This window comes from Equus asinus, chromosome 2 (genome assembly GCF_041296235.1).
Source record: "Equus asinus isolate D_3611 breed Donkey chromosome 2, EquAss-T2T_v2, whole genome shotgun sequence".
NCBI lineage: Eukaryota > Metazoa > Chordata > Mammalia > Perissodactyla > Equidae > Equus > Equus asinus.
The window spans coordinates 154,005,673-154,023,920 of record NC_091791.1 but is presented as its reverse complement, the minus strand read 5'-3'; the positions used below and the strand labels follow the sequence as shown (position 1 = coordinate 154,023,920).

At 54.5% G+C, this 18,248-nt stretch overlaps 2 protein-coding genes across 8 annotated transcripts in view; both read left to right on the top strand.

Moving 5' to 3' along the window:
• MAPKBP1 (mitogen-activated protein kinase binding protein 1) overlaps positions 1-11,713 on the top strand; it is a 51,713-nt gene extending 40,000 nt beyond the window's left edge. For 6 of the 7 annotated variants that reach the window (XM_014857343.3, XM_070503346.1, XM_044765101.2 and 3 more), the window contains 21 exons: positions 16-162; positions 386-561; positions 1,330-1,421; positions 1,716-1,841; positions 2,211-2,281; positions 2,442-2,563; positions 2,847-2,922; positions 3,033-3,144; positions 3,318-3,381; positions 3,637-3,771; positions 3,968-4,104; positions 4,299-4,354; positions 5,450-5,686; positions 6,150-6,316; positions 6,549-6,694; positions 6,811-7,008; positions 7,177-7,261; positions 7,562-7,845; positions 8,070-8,666; positions 9,104-9,189; positions 9,809-11,713. In XM_014857343.3, the coding sequence (XP_014712829.1) occupies positions 16-162; positions 386-561; positions 1,330-1,421; positions 1,716-1,841; positions 2,211-2,281; positions 2,442-2,563; positions 2,847-2,922; positions 3,033-3,144; positions 3,318-3,381; positions 3,637-3,771; positions 3,968-4,104; positions 4,299-4,354; positions 5,450-5,686; positions 6,150-6,316; positions 6,549-6,694; positions 6,811-7,008; positions 7,177-7,261; positions 7,562-7,845; positions 8,070-8,666; positions 9,104-9,189; positions 9,809-10,036 (3,342 nt within the window). In that variant the 3' untranslated portion in view covers positions 10,037-11,713. The remainder of the gene's footprint in view (positions 1-15; positions 163-385; positions 562-1,329; positions 1,422-1,715; positions 1,842-2,210; positions 2,282-2,441; positions 2,564-2,846; positions 2,923-3,032; positions 3,145-3,317; positions 3,382-3,636; positions 3,772-3,967; positions 4,105-4,298; positions 4,355-5,449; positions 5,687-6,149; positions 6,317-6,548; positions 6,695-6,810; positions 7,009-7,176; positions 7,262-7,561; positions 7,846-8,069; positions 8,667-9,103; positions 9,190-9,808) is intronic. The other variant, XM_070503360.1, reaches the window with a different exon arrangement.
• A 942-nt stretch (positions 11,714-12,655) lies between these two features.
• Positions 12,656-18,244, top strand: JMJD7 (jumonji domain containing 7). Its single transcript, XM_070519658.1, has 5 exons — positions 12,656-12,719; positions 16,430-16,583; positions 16,659-16,912; positions 17,822-17,917; positions 18,126-18,244. Exons 1-5 carry the CDS (start codon positions 12,656-12,658, stop codon positions 18,242-18,244), a joined length of 687 nt encoding a protein of 228 aa, XP_070375759.1.
• Positions 18,245-18,248: the final 4 nt, after the last annotated feature.

The following is an 18,248-nucleotide window of genomic DNA, read 5'->3' as shown; positions in this document are numbered from 1 at the left end:
CCTCTGCCTCTTCAGGTCTATCCTGAAGTGAAGGACAGTAACCAGGCTTGCCTGCCTCCCAGTTCCTTTATCACTTGTTCCTCGGACAACACCATTCGCCTGTGGAACACAGAGAGTTCCGGGGTACATGGCTCCACCCTGCACCGAAACATCCTCAGCAATGTGAGCCCTGAGGCCTTAGGGCCCTCACTCCACATTTAATACCCCCATCCCCTCAACCTTCACACTTCCTTCTCAGGAACTGGGTCCCCAGGCCTTGATCCTCCAGCTCTTATTTGGCCAGGCTCTGTGAGCCAAGGGTTTATCTTGTCCAGCATTTCTCTCCCCTTGCAGCTGTACTGGATCAGGCCTGGCTTATCCATGTCTTCTCCTAACCTGCTCATAGGACCTCATTAAGATCATCTATGTGGATGGGAACACTCAGGCCCTGCTGGACACTGAGCTGCCTGGAGGAGACAAAGCTGATGGGTCCCTGATGGATCCCCGTGTAGGCATCCGCTCTGTGTGTATCAGCCCCAATGGACAGCATCTAGCTTCAGGGGACCGTATGGGCACACTTAGGTAATGCTAGGCCTGGATTGGGTACTGACTTTGCCTCCCATGGCGCAGGCTGGGGGATTTAGGTCCCCAAGGTCAGAGCTGTAGGAAAGTTTGACTCAAAAAGATTGAGGAACAAGATATTTATTATAAACAAGGGAAATATAACTTTACAACAAAGAAATCCAGCAGAAACCATCTTAACCAAGTGATCCAGGTTATATCCTCATATGTGTGGATAAGAAGGATACAGCATTGTTTTTTATTCTTGCCAAAAATGTATAAACTTGGTCCAATAATGAGAAAACATCTGACAAACTCAAATTGAGATACATATGAAGAGTAACTGAACAATAATCTTCAAAAGTGTCAAGGTCACGAAAGATAAAGAAAGACTGAAAAACTGTTAGAGACTCCAGGAGACTAAGGAGAAGTAACAACTAAATGCAATTTGGACTCTGGATAGGATCTTGGATCTAGAAAAAGGACATTGTGGAAAAAGTGGTGAAATTCAAATAAAGCCTTTAATTAATAGTATTGCACCAATGTAAATTTCCTGGTTCTAGTAATTGAACTTTCGTTATGTAAGATGTTAAATTAGGGAAAGCTGGGTAAAGGAAATATGGAAACTCTCTGTAGTCAGTGCGACTTTTCTCTAAGTCTAAAAGTTCAAAAATGAATACAAGTAAATTTTTAAAAGGTTGGAGGAGAAGATATAGGAGAGGGAAGCAGGTGAGTCTCTCCTCGTACAGCCTGGCAATGACCTCTTTCCTCCTCTCCTTATCTTTGCAGGGTGCACGAGCTGCAGTCCTTGAGTGAGATGCTGAAGGTGGAGGCCCATGACTCGGAAATTCTATGCCTGGAGTACTCTAAGCCAGACACAGGTAAGGAGGATGCCTGGTACCTAGCCCAGAATGGTACAGGATAGGTTCAGAATGGTACAGGGCTCCTCCAGTCTTGCTAGTGCCACTTATATCTATCCTGGCTCTTGGATGTGGGACTGAAAATCGTTGGATCATTTGGTGTCTTTGTGGGTTTTGAGGAGAACAATATCATCCCTACTCCATGGTTCACTTGGCTTAGGGATATGGGGTTCAGTGCTTGCAGGCCTCTTTGCTGGGCCCAGATAGGGACCTGGTCTGGGCAGTCGTGGGCTGATGGAGTTCTTCCAACCCCAGGTCTGAAGCTACTAGCATCAGCGAGCCGGGACCGGCTGATCCACGTGCTGGATGCTGGACGGGAGTATAGCCTACAGCAGACACTGGACGAGCACTCATCCTCCATTACGGCTGTGAAGTTTGCAGGTGGGGCAGGGCACTTGAGACGCGTTCTGTCACCTACCACCAACATCCCCCACCCCCACTGCCACCTGCCGCCGTGAGATGGGTGTGCCAGTCACAGAGGAGTGTTGGACAGCAGCTGGGAGGCCCGGGGCTGGATGGGAAGACAAGTGGAATGTAGACTCACAGTCCAGGGGACCCAGAGCCAACAAGGTTGGCTGAGGATGGGGAGAAAGGAAAGCCTAGCTTTGGAGGGATGCATTCTGATGTAATTGGTTGTCCCAGCCATGTAGAGTAGCTCGATAAGGGGAACATATGGAGGGAAAGCAGAGGAAAGGCAGGCCCCCCTTGTGGTGACAGCAGTGGGAACAGCTAGGCCCCCCTCCTTCATAGCCAGCGATGGGCAAGTCCGCATGATCAGCTGTGGAGCAGACAAGAGCATCTACTTCCGCACTGCTCAGAAGGTGAGGCTATGGGGCTTCCCTGCATGAGCAGCGGGTTGGGGAGGGGCACAGTGGGGGTCTCTACCATTCCCCTACCTGAGGTTGCAAGAGGTGAAGGGAGGTAAAAGTAGGGCTCTCTGGGCCTGGTGAGGCATTTGGATGCAGGGTCTGTCCCCTGCAGTCTGGAGATGGAGTACAGTTTACACGGACACATCACGTGGTACGGAAGACGACCCTCTATGACATGGATGTGGAGCCCAGCTGGAAGTACACGGCCATCGGCTGCCAGGACCGAAATATTCGGTGGGCATCCCCTTCTCAGACCATCTGACCACATTCCTTCATGTCCGAGGGGGTCAGCTCTAGGCAGCTCAGTCCACATGTCTATCTTTTTGTCCAGGACTTTGTGCTCCCTTCAGCCTACAGAATGAGTACTTTGCCTCACCCAAGAGGCTGTAGCCCCTTTGGTGTTGGGGAGTGGCTCCCAGAGAAAACAGGGCTGGGAGTGAATGCTGACGTTTCTACCATCTAGGTGTGCTTGATTGTGACCTCCTCCTCATGTGAATGAGAGTGTGTTTCATTACAGGATCTTTAACATCAGCAGTGGGAAGCAGAAGAAGCTATTTAAAGGGTCACAGGGTGAGGATGGCACTCTGATTAAGGTAAGGGCCCAGTAGGATGGGCACCAGCTAGGGAAGCGGAGAACAGGGGTGCTACGTGGAGAGGGTCTGGTGCTTCCCATCCTCTTCTAGTTGTGTGTCCCACTCCTCAGGTGCAGACAGACCCCTCAGGGATCTACATTGCCACTAGCTGTTCTGACAAGAACCTCTCCATTTTTGACTTCTCTTCAGGAGAGTGCGTGGCCACCATGTTTGGCCACTCAGGTGAGTATAGCCCCAGTACTGTACCCCTGGAACTTTACTCTTCACTTAGTTTCGTGGGACCCAGCAGAGCTGCGTGCTCTTCTACTCCAACCAGCCCCCACTTCCACTGTTGGGACAGAAGCTTGGCTGGGACTTGAGGGTGGCTCATAGGCCATATTTTTTGTTCTTCACAGAGATTGTCACTGGCATGAAGTTTAGTAATGACTGCAAACATCTCATCTCTGTATCAGGGGACAGGTGAGCAGAAGCCAGCTTCCCTGAGACACACATTCTTCCTCTGTGCCACAAACACCCCGTTCCTTCCCCTCTCCTCACTTCAGTGATATCTCTGGGAAGTAGGGCTGAACAGAGATATTTCTTGGCTGGGCCTGACTGGCTCTAGAGGGTGGCTCTGGTTTCCTTGCCAGCCCATGGAGAAGGGGTAATAATGGTGTTGCCACCACCAGAGTCCTACCCTACCGCTCCTAACCCAACTCTGTGGCTCTTCCCCAGCTGCATATTCGTGTGGCGCCTGAGCTCTGAGATGACCATCAGCATGAGGCAGCGTCTGGCTGAGCTGCGCCAGCGTCAGCGAGGTGGCAAGCAGCAAGGACCATCCTCTCCCCAAAGGGCTGCTGGACCCAACCGGTGAGAAGAGAGTATGGGATATGGGCATGTGGTGGGTGGGCATCCAGATTGCTCGCTGTGATCTCACTCCCTTCCTCTTTGCTCTGTATCTGCCATTCAGCAACTCTGTATCTCCCAACACCTGTTTCTCACACATAGACCCATGATGTTGGCCTCTTCCCCTACTGAGTTTCCTCTCCCCTTGTCTTGGACTCAGGCACGAGGCCCCATCTAAGCTCTCTGCTGGACCAGCTCTCTCATCAGATAGTGACAAGGAGGGAGAAGACGAGGGCACCGAAGAAGAAGAACTTCCAGCTCTCCCCATCCTTGCCAAGGGTACCAAGAAAGAGCTAGGTCTGTGGAAGTCTGGTATGGGGCCAGACAGGCACCAGTTGGCATAGTTTTGCCCTTTCTGGGACTGTGGGGGTGAGAACAGTGTGAACTAAGGAAACAAGCATCATTGTGGTCATGTAGGGTATGGGCTGGTGTGGGGCCAGGGCTCCCGGGTGGGTGGGTAGGAGACACTCTGATTGTCTGTCTCTGTCTAGCCTTGGTGCCCAGCCTGGCCCTGCCCCGAAGCCTGTCCCACTGGGAGATGAGTCGGGTGAGTCACTATGGTTAAAAACGCCCTTCCAAGGTTTCAAGAGGTGAAGGAAGTTGAAAGCAGGACTCTGTGGGCCTAGCAAGGCATTTGGGTGTAGGTTCTGCCCAAATGCTCCACTCCTTGTGTCCAAGGAAGGGTCTTATGCAGGAAGTTGGCGCAGCTGGGCTGGTCCCAGGTTAAGGATGATGAAGCCCAGGTATTTCCTTCCTGTGGGCCAGGCGAGGTGTTAGTCACCACTATGGGAAGTGTTCCACTTGTTCAGCCTTCTGGGGGCCTGGGAGTAAATGTGGACAAAGAACAGGTAGAGGTGGAGGTAGGGAGTAGAAAAGCGGTGTCTGAGCTGAACAATTAGGACTAAAGTTAAGAAAATCAAAGATCCAAAGAGCAGAAATCTAGAGAAACTAGATTTCTAAAGACCCCAGGTTAAGAGGTAAGCTCAGAACTTCCAGAAAGTTAGTTAGAGGAAAAAGGGCATAAGAGGACCTACTGAGTGGCTGCTTCAGGGTAGCCAGCAGGAGGATGAAGGCTTTCAGAGCAGGCCCCGAGGCAGCCCAGCCCTCCCTTGTTCCGTGTGGAGATTTCAAGCACCAGCACCTTCCGTCGTCAGCAGCAGTTCCACGGGACGATGGTGGCCTGGTATCTCTGGTGTGTCCTGACCAGGCCAGGGGTCTGAAGGCTGGGCTCTTGGTTTGTCCTTGGTGCTGTGCATGGACTTGGGGGCCCCGTTGGGGCTGTTCTCAGAGTAGGGGACTTTTAGAGACTCCCAGCTCTGAGGTGTCCGTGATACTAGGTGAAGACTGAGACCAGAAGGTTCTCTAAGACAGGACGTAGAGTGAAGCTAAGAGCAGGAGCTCTGAAGCCAGACTGCCTGAGCTGTAACCTGCAGGCAGGCCGCTTACTGTCTGTGGGACTTGGACAACTTACTTAAGTCCTCTATGCTTCAGTTTTCTCATCTGTAAAAATAGAGACAATAATAGTACCTACTTCAGAAGGTCGTTGTGAGGTGCCTGGCATGCAGTAAGTGATATATGAGTGTTTGCTGATACTATATGTGATTGTTATTGTGACTTCTCTACTACCCCTGCCCTACACCAGGCACAGGAGACGGTGGAGTTCCTGGACCCAGCTCCTGCAGCCAACCAGGGACCCAGAAGGAGGGGGCGCTGGGCTCAGCCAGGCGTGGAGCTCAGTGTTCGCTCCATGCTGGACCTGCGGCAGCTGGAGACACTGGCCCCAAGCCCTCGGGACCCTAGCCAGGACTCGCTGGCCATGACCCCATCTGGTCCTGGGAAGCATGGTCAGCAGGCCCCGGAAACCTCACATGCCAGTCAGGTGAGCCAGTTTTCTCCCAGCTCCCTAGAGATCTCTAAGCAGCCTTAGCCAGCCTTGTACCAACAGCTGGGGCCTGAGCACTGGTCCAGCTGTGCTTGCTCTGTCCCTGTGGCACACGGGTAGTCTGAACTGCAAAGTCAGGGTAGGGCTGGCTAGGCTGTGTGATATGGTGATTGGGGTGGAGAAGCAAAGGGTAGCCTTTGTCCTGGGCTGGCTTCCCTGGAGGGCTCATGATATTAAGTCATGGCTGGAGGTTGGCAGCTCATAGTGCTAATATAGTTCTTCCAGAAGCTCAAGAACACTAGTTGGAACCCAGCCTGGCTTCTTGGTGTCTGTCCTCAGAGTTGGAGTATGCAGCTTCCCCTAGAATTGGTGCACACTAAATCCTTGCCCACCTTCATCTCTTTTCCTAGACCCTCTCTCACATCAGCAAGCCCAGTAACATCCCTCTGTGTGTTCCCAGAGTGAAAATCTCCCTCGGCTTCAGCATTCCCAACCCTGTTCCTGCCCCCACCTTATCCGATTGTTATCCCAAGAGGAAGGGGTCTTTGCCCAAGATCTGGAGCCTGCACCCATTGAAGATGGTATTGTCTACCCAGAGCCGAGTGACAGCCCCACCCTGGATACCAGGCAAGGATCCTGCCCTCACCAGACCTCTGGGGCCATGGAGCCCCCAGTCTTCCCTTCCCTCCAAGTGTTCTTTAGTTAGGGGAGGGCTGGCCCCAGGGTACTAAGCGCTTGCCCACCACTGTACCACTGCCTCATCCCCAGTCCTACCCACAGGTGGGGGAGAAGGAAGGCAGGAGGCCAGTGCTCACCCCTGCTCACTGCCTCTCTTTTCCCCTGCTGGCCTTCCTGGCAGTGAGTTTCAGGTGCAGGCACCAGCCCGAGGGACTCTAGGAAGAGTGTACCCAGGCAGCAGAGGCTCAGAGAAGCACAGCCCTGATAGTGCCTGCTCTGTGGATTTCAGCAGCAGCCGCCTTTCCAGCCCTGAGCACCCTAATGAAGGTGAGGCTGCAGTGCTGAGGGAGGGCTAGGACCATGCAGTGGACTGAGGTGGGAGTGGAGGCTCTGGTGAGAGATGGGTGCAGCATGATGCTTCTCTCCCCGTCCCCCACATCCAGACTCTGAGAGCACGGAGCCCCTGAGTGTGGATGGCATTTCCTCAGACCTTGAAGAGCCAGCTGAGGGTGATGAGGAAGAGGAGGAAGAGGAGAGAGGCACTGGCTCCTGTGGGCTGCAGGAAGGCAGCCCCCACACCCCAGACCAGGAGCAGTTTCTAAAACAGCACTTTGAGACTCTGGCCAATGGGGCTGCTCCAGGTGTGGTCAGAGGGCCAGCATTTGGTCACTGCAGTCTGCCCTTTGCCCCTCCTTGCCTGGCTGAGAGGGAGGGTCCAAGGGCAGGCCATGGCCTGGGGTTGCTTGCTAGGGGAGGTAGAATCTGGGGCAAGGGCTTGCTTCAATTTGTGATTTCTGTCACCCTGACAGGGGGCCCAGTCCGAGTACCAGAGAGGACAGAGTCTCGGAGCATCTCTTCACGATTCCTGTTGCAAGTGCAGACACCCCCACTCAGGTACCTGTCCTCACAGCAGCTCTCACTCTCCTGCAAGGAGCTCCGACTCTCCTCACCTCCCTGTGCTCCCAATAGGCCCATCCTGCCCCTGGGGCAGCACACAGCCCTCCTCTCCAAGGCTTCTGTCTCCCCATGCCCAATAGTATTTTGCACTCCAAGTTTTGGGACAACAGGCCTGGCTGGCTTTGTGCCTGCCCTTCTCTCCTAGCTCCTCTCTAATGCTGTGAGAGCTTCTCCTCATCTTGGCAGGGAGGAGCCCTGAGCCTTCTCTGGGCCTTCTTCTATGTTTCCTCCCTCTAGGGAACCATCCCCATCTTCCTCAAGCCTGGCACTGACGTCGAGACCAGTCCAGGTGCCACAGGCTTCTGATGAGCAGCTGAGAGGCAATGGTGCCAATCCTCCAGGAGCACCCCCAGAGGCAGAGCCCTACGCTGGAAACCCTGGCCCCCAGCAGGCAGCCCCTGTGCTGTTGCCACGACGCCGTCTCAACCCAGACAGCAGCTGGGCCCCCAAGAGAGTGGCTACAGCCAATTCCTTAGGTGGACTCCAGAAAGCCCAGTCTGTGCAGAGTCTGGTGCCACAGGGTGAGGAGCCAGTGGGCTCAGCTCCAGGGTGCGGGGCATGTGGTGCACTTGAGCATGCTAGAGGAAGGAGGGCCAGGTGAAGCCTTGATGTGTCACTGTGCTTGCCACTGGGTGTCCCTTAAGTGGGTATATACAGGGCACAGCAGCTCCTAAGGAACTGAGCATTAGCATCTGGGACATCTTCCTCACCACCTGACCTGCATATATCTCTGTCTCTTCTGCAGATGAGGCCCCTCCACCAGGCCCATTGCTCTTACGGGGGATGGAAGCTCAAGAGGGCCTGCGCTCCCTGCCCCAGGCTGATGGGCGGCTGTCTCGGCCACACTCCTACCAGAATCCCACCACCAGTTCTATGGCCAAGATATCCCGCAGCATCTCTGTTGGGGAGAACCTGGGCCTGGTGGCCGAACCTCAAGCTCCTGCCTCCATCCGAGTTTCACCACTGAGCAAGCTAGCCCTGCCCACCCGGGCTCACTTGGTCCTTGACATCCCAAAGCCACTGCCTGATCGACCCACCCTGGCCACATTCTCACCTGTTACAAAGGGCCGGGCTCCTGGTGAGGCAGAACAGCCTGGCTCTCCAGCAGGCCTAGGAAAGGCTCACAGTACATCTGAGAGGCGGGCCTGTTTGGGAGAGAGTACCACTTCCAAACCTAGGACAGGGTGCCAGGCTCAGCGTGGGCTCAACATCCCATGTGCCCAGCAACTGCCGGTCAGCAGTCTCTTCCGAGGCCCTGAGAACTTGCAACCCCCACACCCTGAGAAGACTCCCAGCCCCATGGAATGCACCAGGCCAAGGGCAGCCCTGAGCCAGGACTCAGGTGTGCACAGCTCCTCAGCTCTCATCTCCTGCCCCATCCTTTCTCTCCTGTCTCTGTTGGCCGCTCTCTGGCTCCACCCTATTTCTGTGCATCCAGCCTGTGGCGTTTATCGTCTTGTCTGCTCCTGTCTGGGTCCGTAAGTCACACCCCTGATGGTGAGACACTCCTGCCAATCTTCATGATCTCCCTGTGACCCACTTGCCCCTTCAGTGCCTTCTGGCCCCTGGGGCTGGTGCTGGCTCTTTCCTCTGGACCTTGTTTTCTGTGTGGTTTGGGAGGGTGTTGGGAAGGAAGGAGGCAAGAGGAAAGGACTGAGGGCAAGTAGAGGGGGTGTGATGTGGGGAGGTAGGCCTCTCCTGCTCTGAGCGGCCCCTGGGTGGGGAGGCCTGAAAGGGCAGCTTTGCTGGGCCTTCCTGAACTGAATCTGTCCCTCCCAGAACCAGCAGTGAGCCTGGAGCAGTGCGAACAACTTGTGGCAGAGCTCCAGGGCAATGTGCGCCAGGCTGTGCGGCTCTACCATTTGGTATGTGTTGGTTACCCACCACAGGGAGACAGAGCATGTCAGGAGGGCTAGCTGAGACTCCAGAACATAATGATAAGGCTTTTCCACTGACGGATGGGTGGGGCAATCAAGAACATTCTGAGTAAGCAAGTGGGTTAGAGGCCAGGCCAAGCCTCTTGAACTGAGCACCTATTAGTCATTTCTGGCTAAGAACTGGAGACTTCCTCAGACAGGAGGGTGGGGTGTAGAGAGCCCACGTGTCCTAGTTTGCTCAGGATCATCCCGGTTTATGCCTGTTGTCCCAGTGTAATTATTAATAGCATCCTTTTTAATATTCAGAAACTATTTGCCCCCTCCCCACCGAGATAGGGGACAGTTCAGCAGGGCCCAAGCCTTGAAAGAGGAGTTGCTACCAAGACGTAGATGGTGCCATAATCTGAAGGGTTCCTCCTTTGGGGTTATCCCCAGAGTCTACCTCCATCCCATAGCCTCTGGTCATAGTTGCTGATCTTGGAGCCAGCTGGGCGTGCAGTCCCTTATCTGGGGGCAGGCTAGACCCAGGTGGGGCTCCTCTCTATTATACATCTGTTGACTGGCCCCTCCACTGTTCCTCCAACTCACTTCCGGGGTCCCGTTGCAGGTGGCTGGCTGCAAGACGCCCTCAGCAGACCAAAGTCGCATCACTCAGCTCCTCAGAAACACCTTCTCTTCACTACGGCAGGAGCTAGAGGCCCTGGCTGGGGCAGTGTTGTCCAGCCCAGGAGGGAGCCCTGGGGCTGTGGGGGCTGAGCAAACACAGGCCCTGCTAGAACAATACTCAGAGCTGCTGCTTCGAGCTGTGGAGCGTCGCATGGAACACAGACTCTGAGTCTCAGAAGCTTGTCCCAAGTGAATGCTCCCCCTTTTCCAAACTGTAGTCCCTCCTCCACTCACCAAAACCTGTGGGCGTACTTGGAGTGGATAGTAGGGATCAGTGCTCAGAGGGGAAGCAGCTTTCCCAGCAGCTCCTCATGGGGCCCCTGTATTTATTAATTTATTTCCTTGACCGTTGCCTCACTTTCTTGGGACTCCTGCCTCCACAGCCCCTCCAGTGGCTCATGCAGGGGTAGGTCTTAGGTTTTTGTCATCTTGGTGCTGTGAGGAGTAGGAGGGCAGCCTGCCCCATCTGGGCGAAATCGGGAAGGGCTGGCCCTCTCTTCTTAGAAGCCATTTGAAATTACTGCAGGGATCAGCTCCCTGGGGTGGAGCACACACAGGGTATTTGGTGGGGTAGAGGTGAGAGGCAGTGTAGTGTTCAGTGCCCTTCAGCCAACAGCAGAGCTTCACCTCTACCTCCACTTCCCCTCCCACACCAGCTGCACTCCCCTGGCTGCCAGAGCGGGGCTTATCTGTCTTCCCCAGTTCCTGGCAGTTCAGAAAGGCAGAGCCCTCTGGCCCAGGGTGTTCCCAGCCGAGTTGTTAGCAAAGTCTGAGCCCCCACATTCCACTCCCATTCCCCTGCAAGGGGGCCCTATTATTGTCTCTCTCCCTGTGCCCCCTTTCTCTCCTGGCCAGAACTTGTGGAGCCAGCTGTGAGACGTTGCTGCAGGACAGTAGAGCCCTCTCCTGGGCAAACATGAAGCCCTGGCCCCCTTTCCTCGGCCCCTTGGTCTTTCCTGTCTTCTAACCCTGGTCCCCTCCAACCCTGACAAGCCCAGAGGCCGCCTTCTCCCTGCATCCTGAGTGATGCTCAGTCAGAAGCCTGTTGGAACTTCCCTCATGGTTTACAGGGTGCTGGCCCACCTTCTAAGGACCTTGGCCACAGATGCAATCTTACACATGCACACACGAGTGTTCATTGCTAGAGTACTTGGCTGGCTGATGTGTGCCTGGTTTCCTCTCTTCCCCTGCCCCAGCTTCACCACCCTGGCTCATGTGGAACTCCTATCAAGGAGCATGAAAGGGGATTCAGGTTTACACACTAAACCTGAATTCTGGATTCTTGGTGTCCACAACCTAGCTGACGTGAGATGATGGCCTGTAGGGAACCAGGTTTGGGTAGAAGGAGCCTCCTCAAAGGGAGTGCTGGGCACCCAGGGTGCTCTGGATATGGGAGATTGAGGGGAGGGAGGCATGTGGAACTGCAGCAGGGGCCAAGAGACACACTGGAAGGGTAGTAGGCGGGACAGGTAAGTGGTAGAGGTGAGGGGATAGATTAGAATTAGAGGGCAGTTGTTAGGAGTGAGGGGAAGGAGATGGGGCAGAGAGGGCAGGTAGAGTAGGACCAAATAGTGAGGCAGTTGTTGAAGAGCTCGGGTGAAGAACATGTGTCTCTGGGCCCCGCTGCTTCCCTCTGCCTCAGGTAAGTCAGGGCAGGTTTACCGCAGCTCCTGGCCAAAAAAGCCCGTTCTCTCATGGACAGACCTTTGGACCCTGCTCACCCTATAGGCAGAGGCGTAGGAAGAAATTGGATTCTGAAGGGTGCCCAGATCTGTTTGCTTCACCCTGAGTGCAGCAGAACAGATGTAACCTGTTTCACCCCACTATTTGCTGCATGGTTCAACTACAGAGAAATCCTGGCCCCAAGAACCCTTGTAGCTGAGGGTGGAGCCCTGGCAGGGCTGCAGCTGCTCTTGTGAGGGTTAGAAATCCACCGCCACTCTCCGAACCGGCACACGAGCCACAGCCCACCCGAAATACGCCTCGGGCCTGGGCCTCTGGGCTGGGTTCTTAGCGATCCTCAGCCAGCCTGTCCCTCGAGAGGAGGCAGCTACACTCCTGCTAAGGTTTGTGAGAAGGTGGCCGCCCTTTCCCTACCCCCAGCCCAGTGTGGGGCTCCTGAGGCCGGGTTGGCGCCCGTCCCCTTCTGCATGTCTGAGGCCACTGGCAACTGCCGCCCCGTCCAGATTTACCCTGACCCAGTTTTGAAAGCCCTTTATTTATAACTTTTATACTTTGTCAGACCCTGGCGCTTCCCTCCCCAAATCTCACGGGGCAGAGGGTGTTTTTAACATGTCCATTTGTATTGATGTATGAACTCGTCAATAAACACAATCATTTGTTAACTCTGGGATGCCAGCGAGTGGGTCAGGCAAGAAAAGGCATAGCTTCTTACTCGCCGCTTGGACAGCAGAATCCACTGTGCGCCGGAGGGCCGTGGGGAGACAGTGGTTCGAGGCAGCGGGATTCTAGCGGCGGGAGCAGGACGACGCTTCGAGGAGGGCTTCCGGGGAGGGCGGTTGCGTGAGCCGGAGCCGCGGCGTCAGGCCTCAAGGGTAGCGGGGCCTCCGGGCCCTGTCTCAAGGGAGGAGGGCGGGGCCTCAGGGCCGTGTCCGAGGCGGGACGGGGCCTCGGGGGCCAGGGCTCTAAAAGAGGGCGGGGCCTCCGGGTCCGGGCTCGAGAAGGAAAGGGCGAGGCCTCGGGGCGGTGTCCCGAGGAGGGGGGCGGGGCCTCGGGGCCGGGTCCCGAGGAGCGGTGGGCGGGGCCTCGAGCCGGCAGCCCCGGCGTCATGGCGGAGGCGGCTTTGGACGCAGTGCGGAGGGAGTTACGAGAATTCCCGGCCGCGGCAAGGGGTGAGTGAGTTAGCTCAGAAGCTTTGGCGTCCTTACTTCGCCCGCCGAACAACCTCAGGACACGGGAGGGGCCTTGGGCATGCCGGGAACCCGGTCCCGGAGTCGGGTGCGCCCTGGTCCTTGCTGGGCCGCTGACACCAGGGTGCACCCTAGTTCTGGTGCTCAAGGAGCTCAGAACTGCACGTGACTGGTGATGGCCCCTCTCGGATCACGCTTCTGTCGCACACCCCGCCCCCCAGCCCCATGAGTGAGTCCTCACCTCCCTTCTTCCCGTGTTCGCCCATCCTCATGGCTTCCTGGGGTGACTATTGAAATTATTTCCAAGACCTGGTCCAGCTTTACTTAACCTGGATGCTATCCTATTCCCATAGTCAGCCTCGCACTGCATAATCGGGCAGTCTGTTGCCCTTCCCAGCCTTTCCTGTGGTGTTCTTCTTCAGGTGGTCGGATTCTCCCTCTCTGAAACCCTGCTGGAAGTCTGTTCTGGAAGAGACTCCTCTAAGCTAGGAAGGGTGCGGAGCTTTGGGGGGATTGTAGGCAGTGACCCCTGGCTCTTCCGCTGCTTGGTTTCTTGTTTTTCTCCCTCTCTGCCTTCCTCCCTCCCTCATCTCTATTTTTAAGGATTTCTTACTGCTGAACAGCAACACAGGCACGTGGTTTAAAAAACAACGGGTGTATAACCTAAAGTAAGCCTCCTTCCAGAAATACCGTGTTTATATCCACGCAGACATATGACTATATAACTCCCTTCTTATGGAAACGGTAGCCTGCCAAACACACTCTTCTGCACTATGTCCTTGAAGATCATTCCATATCCTTCTAGCTCAATCTTAATCACACTGTTGTTTTCAATAATGCTGCAGCAAATACTTTGAGTATTCATTTAAGACATATTTATTAAGTACCTCAATGTGCCAGGCTCTGTTCGTCGTGTTTAGGGTACATCACTGAACAAAACAAACCTCTGCCCTTGTAGAGCTTACAGTCTAAGTGAGGAGACTGACAGCCATCGGCACAGGAAATGAGTAAATTATGTACTAGAAGAGCTATGTTAGAAGACAAGTGCTATGGGGAAAAAAGTAAAGCAGAATAATGGGGCTCAGGATGTCGGGGTGGGGGCATGTTGCGAGTTTAGATGGTCAGGGTAGGTAGGCCTCCTTGATAAGGTGACATTTGAGCACAGACTTGAAGAAGGAGAGCGTGAGCCTCATAGACATCTGAGAGAAGAGCCTTCCAGGTAGAGGACAGGGCTGGGCAAATGCTCTAAGGCGTGAGAGTGCCTGGTGGGTTCAGGGAACATTGAAAGGCCAGTATGCTTGGAGCAGTCTGTGCACATGAGTACGCCAGTATTTTCCTTGATTAAATTCCTAGCAGAAGAATTCTTGGGCCAAAGGAATTGTTTGGATCCCTTTTCAAATTCTGTCACTTTGAAGCCCCCAGAGGGAACAGTGGCCATTCTCTAAAGGAAATCTATTAAATGGTGAGAAAGTAAAACAAATAATTGCAGAAAATCCAAAAGGTAAGAAAAGAAAAAAAAAAAAAAAAGGCAGTTTCTACATGTTTTAAGAATCCCAGTGAGAACAATAAGGAGATTTCCTGAACCCAGATCACCTCCCAAGGTGGCTGCTTTGGTGAACTGGCATGATTGGAAAGGCCCTTGCCAGATTCCTCCCCCTCACTCCCTTATCTACGTGGCAGGTTCCATCTTGCCTCTCTAGCCAGTGAAACAAGCACACATGCCAGCTCTTTCCTTGGCCCACCAGAGGCTTCCCACTCAGTTCCAATTTTTTTTTTTTTTTTGAGGAAGATTGACCCTGAGCTAACATCTGTGCCTATCTTCCTCTACTTTATATGTGGCTTCCTCTACTTTATATGTGGGACGCCTACCACAGCATGGCTTGGTAAGTGGTGGATAGGTCCACGCCTGGGATCTGAACTGTTGAACCCTTGGCCGCTGAAGTGGAGCACACGCACTTAACCGCTGTGCCCCCGTGCCGGCCCCTCAGTTCCAATTTTTGATCTAAAGACATTCACTTTCCGACTGATTGGAAGGCAGGGATGACGGGTGTGGAAATGCAGTTATGAGAGAACATGACCTCAGAGGTGAAAATAACTGCAGTAGCTGTTCAGAGTAGGATGCAGTCACTGCCCATTGGGGGCCAAGACATTCAGGCTCTGTAGACTTCCAGGATGAAGGTAACAAAGCAAAGCCCTGTGCCAGGAGAAAGACATTCCAGTCTGAGTGAGCAGCAGGAACAAAGTTTGGCACCCCTTGAGTAGAGAGTGTGTGGTAAGGGGCAGGCACCAGACAGGAGGAAACCAGACTGGAAAAGTAGGTTGGTCCTGATCACAGAGCACCTTGAGTGCACGCCAGGGCAGACTGGATTTCGTGAGGAGTAGTGGTAAGACATCAAAGGATTTTTTACTAGGGGCGTGACAAGATGAGATTGCACTTTAGGAAAATGACTGGGGCCAGGGTGAGGGATGCTTTGAGAGGGAGTGGAATTAAGCCAAGAAAACCAGTTGTTCACTGCAAGATCTATCCAGCCAGAAGATGTTGGAGACTTTCATTCTACCATTAAGCAAATATTTACTGAGCACCTACTATGTGCTAGGTAGTATTCTAGGTGTCAGGGATACGTCAGTGAACAAGACAAGCATCCCTGTCATCAGGGGACTTACATTCTAGCAAGAGAGAGAGACCAATTAACAGTTTGGATAAGTGAAACATCTAGTGTGTTAGATGATGACAAATGATAGAAAAAAAGGCTAGGGGTTCAAGGATTGCTGGGGGCAGGTTACAATTTTAAGAAGGGTGTCCAGGGAAGGGAGCCTCATCGAAGTGACGTTTGAGGACCCCGAGGAGGTAGTTTGAACGTGGATACCACCAGAAGAAAGAAGGAGAGGATGGTTTGAGAGACATAGAAAGTAGAATCAACAGGACACAATCAATAGCATGACAAGAGTGAGGGAGAAGGAAGAGCCCAAAAGAGATTTTTATTAAGAGTGACACAAGGCCACTACAGACATTTGCACAGGTGGTACACGGCTCAGCCCGCAACGTGCCGAAGTGCACATGGCAGCGCATGTGTCTGAGGACGGTGATGCTGTTGAGTAAGACTGAAAACACAGTTCAGCCCTTGCTTTTCCTCCACTAGTTTTGTGTAGTAGTCTGTCTCCCCAGTTAGGTTGTAAGCTTCTTGAGGTGATGCTTGGATCACCCCTTAATACCTCCACATTGGCCGAGCCAAGTACTGAGCACATTCTGGGTGCTCAGTAAATAGGACTCTTGGAGGGTGCTTTCAACCCGCCCACGCTAGCCCGTGGCTGTACACACTCTGGAGCTCTCAACTCCGCCTCAGTGGCTGACTTTCCTCGTGGATGCTAGGAGGTTGGCCACTCTAGAGTGGGAAAGCCAAGGGTCCACTGTGCAGAGCTGGACATGGCCCCATGGAGGGTTTGGGTTGTGGACTGAGCAGCAGCCCCTGGCCCTGTGGACTCTTATGGCCCATCCTGGTGTGTTTGTGGGTGCTTCATGCCTTCTCCCTTAAGTTTCCCTCCTCATTCTTCAGTTCGTGGTTGTCCCCTGGTCACCTGTGGGCCTTGCTCAGTGACAGAGTATGGCCCCAGGGAGGGCATCTCTTATGCAGGCAGTGGGGCAGGGACTGGAGGCTGTTGGCTTCAGCACCCCACCCCCTTCTTTCTCTCAGAGCTCAGTGTGCCTCTTGCTGTGCCCTACCTGGACGAGCCCCCCACTCCACTGCACTTCTACCGGGACTGGGTCTGCCCCAACAAGCCCTGCATTATTCGCAATGCCCTGCAGCACTGGCCGGCCCTCCAGAAGTGGTCCCTTCCCTACCTCAGGTGGGGGCTGCCCTGGGTGGGATTGGGGGTGGTGCTTTGGGCATCTGGGCGTGGGCTGAATGTCCATTCCTCCAGAGCCACAGTGGGCTCCACAGAAGTGAGCGTGGCCGTGACGCCAGATGGTTATGCGGATGCTGTGCGAGGGGACCGCTTTGTGATGCCTGCTGAGCGCCGCCTGCCCCTAAGTTGTGTGCTGGACGTGCTGGAGGGCCAAGCCCAACACCAAGGGGTCCTCTATGTGCAGAAGCAGTGCTCCAATCTGCCCACTGAGCTGCCACAGCTGCTGCCTGATGTGGAGCCCCATGTGCCCTGGGCCTCCGAGGCGCTGGGTGAGTGGAGGCGGGGGCTGAACAGGGAAGAGATGGGAAGGAAGGAGTCCACCCTCCTTGCTGCTTCTCTCCCTGTGCTGAGGACTTGGCCCCTACTCTCGGCCCCACAGGGTCAAGTTCCCCGGTCCCCACGTCATATGGACAAACTACTGAAGATTGCTGCCCTTCCTTCCACCCCAGGGGACGGAGGGAGGACCCTCCCAAGCTCACCCACCTCTGCTCCTTCTCCCTGTTCTCTCCCTGGAGCCCCTCTGCTCCCTGCTCAGGTTCTGGTCCGGCGCCACTGCATGGTGGTTATTTCCATCCTGGCCTTCTGGGACGCCCACTCCTAACTCACCCTCTTCCCTCTGACATGCAGGAAAGATGCCTGATGCTGTGAACTTCTGGCTGGGGGAGGCAGCTGCAGTGACATCTTGTAGGTGTCGGGAATGCAAAGATCGGGGAGGGGGTGAGGGAGGAGAGAAGGGGAGGCCAAGAGTGGAAGACTGGGCCTGGATAGAAGTCGAACTGACTGCTCTTTAAGATTTCCTCTGGGATTCTGGGGCTCAGGTACAACAGAGAGCCAGCCCTGACTGCTCAGATGGGGGAAGTACTCATGGCATTGGGGATGGAGAGCACTATTTCTTCTAGATCCCTAGAAAGCTCTCCTAGGCCAGCTGGGTCAGAGGGTAGACTCTGGAGAATCCTGTTTGCATTAATTCTCCTCTGGTAAATATGAGCCCAGGGCCTGGTGAGCATCAAGCCTCTGATGGGCAGAAGTCTGAAATCCCCGCCAGATTCCTTGGCACCCCCTTGAGGCTGCTCCAACTTTGCATGCTCTTCTATTTCACTGTAAGCTGTCTTGGGGTGCAAGGCCCCTCCTGTGCCCCGCCCGTCATAACCCTGCCCCATGGGCCTTTGTGTTGGCAGTACATAAGGACCACTATGAGAACCTCTACTGTGTGGTCTCGGGAGAGAAACACTTTCTGTTACATCCGCCCAGTGACCGGCCCTTCATCCCCTACGGTAGGGGGCACAGCCTGCAGGGGCTGGGGATCAGGTGGCCCAAGGTAGAGGAGGGCAGCGAGGGCCCCAGGCGTGAGGTGTGGACTCAGTGTCTCCACTGCACGAGGACCCCTGACCCTCTTGCTCCTGCACCCAAGGAACAGGTGAGGGTGGCTGGCAAGCCCCAGGCCATTTGAGGTTTCCCACACCTTTCTCCCTCTGGCTTCAGAGCTGTACACACCAGCAACCTACCAGCTAACTGAAGAGGGCTCCTTTACGTTGGTGGATGAAGAGGCCATGGAGAAGGTGTCTGTCTTGTTCCTGGGACCTGGGCACAGGGAAGGGTGAGAGC